The sequence below is a fragment of the Ctenocephalides felis genome, unplaced genomic scaffold (genome assembly GCF_003426905.1).
Source record: "Ctenocephalides felis isolate EL2017-DRISC unplaced genomic scaffold, ASM342690v1 CF-g0.4_SCAFFOLD_03263, whole genome shotgun sequence".
Classification (NCBI taxonomy): Eukaryota; Metazoa; Arthropoda; class Insecta; order Siphonaptera; family Pulicidae; genus Ctenocephalides; species Ctenocephalides felis.
In genome coordinates, this window is record NW_020539417.1 from 3847 (window position 1) to 11948 (window position 8102).

The window sequence follows — 8102 nt, forward strand, 5'->3', positions numbered from 1 at the left end:
TTTTGGATAGGTCGGATTATTTTTCAAAAACTTATGATTTATTAAACGACGAAACTTTTTATAAACCTTTAACTAACGACCCCACCGATCATTTAAATAGACAAACGCACAAACTCATTGGCAATTTAATTACAAAAAAATAAATCTCCAAATCATTAGGTTTTTCTTTAAAAGTTTTTTATCCCAGTTTTCCCAAGCTGATTTGTCTTCCTAAAATTCACATTTCCTAATTTACCTCTCAGACCTATAGTTTCCGATTTGAATTCTCCCTTAAGTAGACTCTCCAAACATATCAGCTCCGTTCTCTCTAAGGTTACTGTTTTATCTAAATTTAATGTTTCCAATTCTTTTGATTTAGTAAAAAATTTAAAGAATTTTACAATTCCTTCCAATTCTTCCTTTGTTAGTTTTGATGTCATCTCCCTTTTCACGAACATTCCTTGGGATTTGGCTTTAGAAGCTGTTTCTGCCCGTTGGAATAATATCCAACCACACACTTCGATTGACTTGGTTTGGTTTAAGACGATTTTAAATTTCATATTTGTTAACACTTACTTTTGTTTTGATGATCAATTTTATTCGCAGATTTTTGGTTTACCCATGGGGTCTAGTATTAGCCCCCTGTGGATTTTTAGAAAATTTTGTTTTATCTATTCTTTCTGTTCCACCTCACCTTTATTATAGATATGTTGATGACGTTCTGTTGTGCCTTGACGATTCTCAGATTGTAGACACATTAGACTCTTTTAATTCTTTTAACAAACATTTGCAGTTCACCTGTGAGATTGAGTCGGATGACTCTATTAGTTTTTTAGACTTAAGAATTACTAAAAATAAAGTAAACAATTCTGTCCTGACTGATTGGTATCAGAAACCAACGTGGTCAGGAAGATATTTAAATTATTTGTCTTTTCATTCGCGTTCCATTAAAATTTCTGTCATTATCTCTCTTATAGACAGGGCTATTTTACTAAGTAACAGTATGTTTTGGGAAAAAAATTTGACTCTTATTCGTTCCGTTCTCAAAGACAATAGCTACCCTTCGCACTTGGTCAACAACATCATTAATATTAGATTAATTTATTTACAAACGAATTCTAATAATTCATTTTCACCTTCTTGTTCAAATTCAATAGCTTCCTCTTCCGCCCAATACAAAGGAACTATCTGTTTACCTTTTTTAAGCAATTTTTAATATTTTTTAAAAAAGTTATTTTCTTCAGAAGGATTCCGATTAGTTTTTAGTTTTGATAATACGTTTAATTGCCTTTTTTCGGTTCTTAAGTCTGGAACCCCGTCTGATAGGGTCACCGATTCTGTTTACAGGTTGGATTGCAATGATTGCAACATGTGTTATATTGGAGAAAGTTCCCAGTATATTTATAAGAGAGTTAATCAACATATTTATAATTCAAAAAATCCAAACCAATTCAAAACGATGTTTTCAGATCATATGCTCAATCTCAATCACACTTTTAACACTTCACATCCGGTTATCCTTTATATCGAAAAAAATAGTGACCTTAGAAAATTTGCTGAATCCTTTTTTATTTCATTGAATTCCTCCTCTTGTGTTAATAAACGCAATTCATCCCACCTTTTACATGATAGTTACCAGATTGTTATTGTTAACTTCCCGTAGGGTAAGTTATAGTAATCGCAAAAAAATCGAAAATGAAAATTTTTATATATCTTTACGTTTCAGAGGTTTCTGAATATTTTGGCATACCTTAGAAAAAATGGATGTATGTGTGTGTGTGTGTGTGTGTGTGTGTGTATGTATGTATGTATGTATGTATGTATGTATGTATGTATGTACGTGTGTGTATGTATGTGCGGATACAAATTTTCGTCGACGATTTCGGTAACACGGATCAACCGATTTGAATAATTCAAAAAACATTCGATTTGTATTGATAAGGAGACGTGCTGATTAGTTTTTGGCGAAGTCAGGTCTAGCCGTTCCAAAGATACGGGGCAAAAAGTGCCGAAAACGGTAACTCAGTTTTTAAGAGAACGGAGCGTCCGATTTTAATAATTGAAAAAACATTTTACTTGTATTGATAAGGTGAAGAACCGATCAAATTTTCATAAAGGCAGGTCCAGCGGTCTCGGAGATCTAATGAAAAAAGTAAAAAAAAATGCCATTTGGCGGTCAAAAATGATCATTAGACATATGCACATCAAATTATGAGATATTTTATAGAGATTTTAACAATAAGTATAATTTTGGCTTACATTCCTATGGGTTCCGTACCAATGTTTACGCGTTAGACGTCGACGCGGCGCTTACGCGGTTTGATATTTCGTCTTTATGCAGTTAAAGCAGTATGATTGCTTTGAAAAAAAGTTTAGATCTTTCAAAATATGTCAAAATAAAGAAAACATTTTCTTTTTTCAAAAAAAAAAATTAAAAAAAAAAAAATTAAAAAAAATTTTTCTTTTTCAAAAAAAATGTAATTTTTTGTCTAATTGTTTGTCAAAAATCTTATTTTTTCGAAGTAAATTTTTTTCAAAAATGTTAATCGTTTTTAAAAAAATAATAATTTTTGGTACGGGAAGTTCCAGCAATTTGCCTTGAGGCACGATGCCTTAATTGCCTTAAGACAGAATTCCACTTACAGCTAGTTTCATTAAAAAAACAAAAAATTAATTTGCTTATCTCTTTTATATTATTTTTTACAATTTTGTTTTTTCTTGTTCTAACTTTTACATGGTTTGCTGTTTCCTTTTGATCAATTCCATTTAAAGCACTGTGTTCGAGGCGTTTTCGTGTCTCGAGAATTTGTCCTTGATGCGTCCCCTCCCATTCCTATCAATACGCCTATTGAAATAATTCAGTCGAGTCTAGATGCTCGGTATGGGCGTGCTTCTAGCTTCACAATGATGTATTTCATAACTTTTAGTCAAATTAGTTTTCAAATCTTTTAGTTATTCATAATTTTTTCTAAAAAAATGTTTTTTTCTAATATGTTATTAAGTTTAATTTTTTAAAATAAATTTTTGTTGAGTGTTTTTGTCCTGCGGTGTGTATAATGTTTCTCTATGCTATAATTAATCTATATTGTTGTTTATATTAGTTAATAAAATTTTCAAATTGTTGTAGTTGCTGAATGATGACACGCATCTTGTGTCGAAACGTATAAATAAAAGTTTTTATACTTTATACCTTTTTTATTTCGACGAATGGGCTGCTAGTTACTTTGAAATATTATATTTTTCTTTTTAGGCTAGAAAATAAATACAATTGACAAGCAAAGTACAAATACTTAAAAACTACAAAGGTCAAAGTCGTGGACAAAATATGACAAAAAAGAAAAAAAAATTGAAAGATGTATAAAAGTTTTTAAATCATAATGATGAATGGTTAAGATAAATTGCATCCTTGAAGTTTGAAATAAAGACTACTGTGTAAAGTAAAATGAATTTATGAAGAAAAATGTATGAACTGAGTAGACTGAAACTAAGAGAAATGCATATGATCAACTACTTTTGCTAGAAAAACTACAGGACTTTGAAGAAAGTGTCGTAGTGCAAAACGCGTGGAAAAAGATTGAGCAATAGCAAGTTTAAAAAAACGAAAACCATAAGAGATTCCACCTTATTTCACATGTGCTTTCGAATAAAGCACAAATAGTTTGTAGGTTAAAAATATATAAACAATAAAAAAAACACCTGCATATGAAAATATTATCACAAAATAATATTTCATATTCAATAATATTTTGATTGCGTGCACCATAAATAAACTTGATATAATTAAAGTCCACAAAGAACAAATAATTGAAACAAAGTTTAGGCGCAAACTACAAAAGTACATAACAGGCAACAAGTTCAGAACTATTACTGAACCGCTGCGATACAGTTGTCCTCTACCTCATTAACATTATTTTGTTATCCTCGATTTCCAAAAGTTCCTGCTCTGATGGGCAAAGTAGTAGAAACAATTTCCCTAATAGTGAATTTGAGTAAAATGCAAATGCAAACTATGTTCTATACTGAAAATTACGATAATGGTCTATTTACTAAACTAGTGGGGTGGTGCATGGCATCGTGCTTTAAGGCAAACTGCTGGAACTTCTCGTACCGTAATTAAAAATCTTGGTACTGAATCCAAAAAAACTTTCACAAAATGTGTACACATTATTAAAATCTTTATAATTTATATATTATAAATCTGATAATTCAATAAACATTTTTTGCCGCCAAATGACATTTTTGTAACTTATTTTTATTGAGAGTCCATAACCGATGGACTTGCCTTCCCAAAAATTCAATCAGTTGTTCATCATGTCAATACAAGTAAAATGTTTTTTGAGTTATTAAAATTTTTGAGTTACCGTTTTTGGCACTTTATGCCCCGTATTTTCGGAACGGCTGGACCTACCTTCGCCAAAAACTAATCAGCACGTCTCCTTATCAATATGATTCGAATGTATTATGAATTATTCAAATCGGTCGATCGGTGTTCCCGAAATCGTCGAAGAAAAATCCTTTGAAACGTAAGGATATACAAAAATTTTCATTTTTGGTTTTTTGCGATTACTATCCTTTCCTAATCCTTATTAACAAATGTACAAAACTACACAAACAGAATAGAAGAATCACAATTTGTCAACTGACACAAAAATAACACTGACGTTTCTTACTAACCAATATCAAACATTTGACTTGAGAATACTTTTTCATCGGCTCACTAACGCCAAATTTGCGACTACAATAGGACCCCTAACTAATCCTTCTGAACGCGTCTTTATCAAAACATACTCTATGCTCAAAATGTCAACTTGAATTCCGAACGACTATAACCGTGTAAAGTGATAATATTTTCTAGAACAAATGCAAGTGTAGTTAGATTCATTATATTATTTAAGATATTTGAAAAAAAATATATTATTAAATAGTACTAATCCATATTTTTTGAATATACGCAGTGAAAATATCTGAAGGAACAATTATGAATGATCAGAAAATTAAAATTGAGCCACCAGAATATTCAATGGAAGACATTAAACTTGAAAATGAATTTGATGATCTTACAGGTATTGTTAAGTCTGAATCATGTTTAGAAGATGATAAAACTTGTCTGGAAAGATTTATGAACTCCGCAGTAATTATTGAAGAAGAAGTCAAACATGAGTTAATCGATACATCTGCTTATGCATGTGACATAAGTAATAGATAATTTGAAAAATCGCACACGTTTGTCCACATACCTAGAAATGGCAAAAAAGGCAACATTAAATACAATGTATGTGATAAGACATTTCAATATTCATTACGATTGCAACATCACATGATTACTCATAACACAGAACGCCCTATCGAATGCCAAATCTGTCATAAGCCGTTCAATGAAAAAAGCACTTTGGCAAAACATATGCACATTCATACAGGAGAACGCTCTTTCAAATGTAAGATATGCAATCAGACATTCACACAAAAAGCTAATATGAAATTACACATGATCACTCATACCAAAGAGCATTTTTCAAATGCGATATATGCACAAAAATGTTATTTAAGAAGGCACATGATCGCTCATACCAAAGAGCGTCCTTACAAATGTGAAATATGCAATCAGACATGCAAACGAAAATATAATTTGAACTAGTTGGTTTGGTATTTAGCCTTGAGGCAAATTACATGAACTTCCCGACATGTGTAAATAATCGACTTAATCAAAAAAAAGTGTAAATAATATACTTCATCAATCCTACTTTAAAAAAAAACGATAATAATTTTAGCAAAGTTTGACGAATTTTTAAAATTAAACTACTTGTTGTAAGGCCGTAATATTACAGTAAGTTCTATAAGACCATGATGTATATCGCCAAAAAAAGTTCCATGAAAAAAGGCTTAAATTTTTTTTTAACAGTTAATTACAAGAAAACGGCTCGGTAGATTTTCACCTAAAATTAATCAGTATCATTCCCAACCAATATCTTTCGAACAGTTTTTGATTTTTTAAAATCGGTTCGGTAGAATGAGCTTAAATGTGGACGAAAATTTAACACTTTTTTTCAACAGTTAATTACAAGAAAACGGCTCGGTAGATTTTCATCTAAAATTAATCAGTATCATTCCCAACCAATATCTTTCGAACAGTTTTTGATTTTTTAAAATCGGTTCGGTAGAATGAGCTTAAATGTGGACGAAAATTTAACACTTTTTTTCAACAGTTAATTACAAGAAAACCGCTCGGTAGATTTTCATCTAAAATTAATCAGTATCATTCCCAACCAATATCTTTCGAACAGTTTTTGATTTTTTAAAATCGGTTCGGTAGAATGAGCTTAAATGTGGACGAAAATTTAACACTATTTTTCAACAGTTAATTACAAGAAAACCGCTCGGTAGATTTTCATCTAAAATTAATCAGTATCATTCCCAACCAATATCTTTCGAACAGTTTTTGATTTTTTAAAATCGGTTCGGTAGGATGAGCTTAAATGTGGACGAAAAGTTCAACACTTTTTTTCAAATTACAAAGAAACGGCTTGGCAGATCGTTGCACAAAACTGACAAACGATAGTCCTCACCGAAATACATCAAATGGCTTTTAAATTTCTAAAATCGGTTCAGGCGTTTTTGAGAAAACGTCGAACAAAAGTCTAATTTTGACAAATGCCAAAAAGACCATACTGATTTTTGCAAACTTTGACGAATTTTTAAAGCTGGACCAGTTGTCGTAGGGCCGTAATATTTTAGTATGATCTAGAAGACTATGGTATCTATCGTCAAAAAAATAATCATAAAAATCGTCGAAATTTTTTTTTAAAAACTTTATTACAAGAAAACGGCCCGGCCGATCTCTACCAAAAACTAATCAGCACGATTCCCAACCAATATCTTTCGAACGGTTTTTGAATTTTCAAAATCGATTCATAACTGCGGGCTAAAACGTGGACGAAAGAGTTTTCACTTCTCTGCTATTTACGAAGAAACGGTTTGGCCGATCGTCGCACAAAACTGACAAACAATAGTCCTCATCGAGATACATCGAATGGCTTTTAAATTTTTGAAATCGGTCCAGCCGTTTTTGAGAAAACGGCGATTTACGGCAAAAAATCTGTTGGTGCACACGCACACACACACACACACATACACACACACACACACACACACACACACACATACTTTTTCCAAATTTGTTCTCATTCGATTCAGAATGGCTTGAAACGTCGAGAAAACATAAAATTAGCGAATCGGATTTTTTGATGAAAACATAAACTTCTCCTTCGGGAAGTTAAAAACCGCATGTTCACTCACACCAAGGAGCGTCGTTTCAAATGTGAAATATGCTGTAAAACATTCTTACATTCGGGTGACTTAAATAGGCACATGTATATTCATACAGGAGAACGCCGTTTCAAATGTGATATATGCAATCAGACATTCAGACAAAAAGCTAATATGAAATCACACATGACCACTCACACCAAAGAGCGTCCTTTCAAATGTGATACATGCAATAAGGAATTTTCACAATCGAACAACTTGAAGAGACACAAGATGACTGTTCACAGTGGAAAACGTGATGAAGATCAATGAAATATTACCAAGCAGAAACTAACACTGCGTGTGAAATATCTATGAATTACTTATATTTTATTCGCATTGAAAATTTAATTACTGCTGTACAAATATTTAGTACCATGAATAAATTTATATAAATATATTTTTTATATTACAAGATTTACAGATATTTTTACAAATTTTATTAAATTGCATTATTCTTATTAAACAGTACTCAGTTGTAATATTTCAGACAAAATAAATTACAATTTTTGATCCATTAATGCCAATTTATACTGATCAATTAGTAGAATAGAGCAAAATTTTTTGTGGAAAATCCTAAAGAGATTTCAACTGGTGGATTCAAATTGCTGGAACTTTTGAAATTTTGAAAATCCGAATTTATTTTGATATTCAAAAAAATAATTTTTATGGTACCTAAAAAAAAGTCAACTAAAAAAATTTTTTTTCAAAAACAATCGTTTCGTCAATACAAGCAGAAAGTTTTTTGAATCGTTCAAATCGCATGCTTATTTCTCTCAAAAACTGCCATTTTTTGCACATTTAGCTGCGTATCTCCAAAA

The 8102-nt window shown here is 31.2% G+C and overlaps 1 protein-coding gene across 1 annotated transcript; it reads left to right on the forward strand.

Moving 5' to 3' along the window:
- Nucleotides 1-4934: 4934 nt before the first annotated feature.
- LOC113382051 (zinc finger protein 22-like) lies at nucleotides 4935-7554 on the forward strand (the record flags this gene model as incomplete). Its single annotated transcript, XM_026620612.1, has 2 exons — nucleotides 4935-5174; nucleotides 7361-7554. Coding segments are annotated over 2 exons (434 nt in total), but the record flags the coding sequence as incomplete, so codon positions are not given.
- Between the last annotated feature and the right edge of the window lie 548 nt (nucleotides 7555-8102).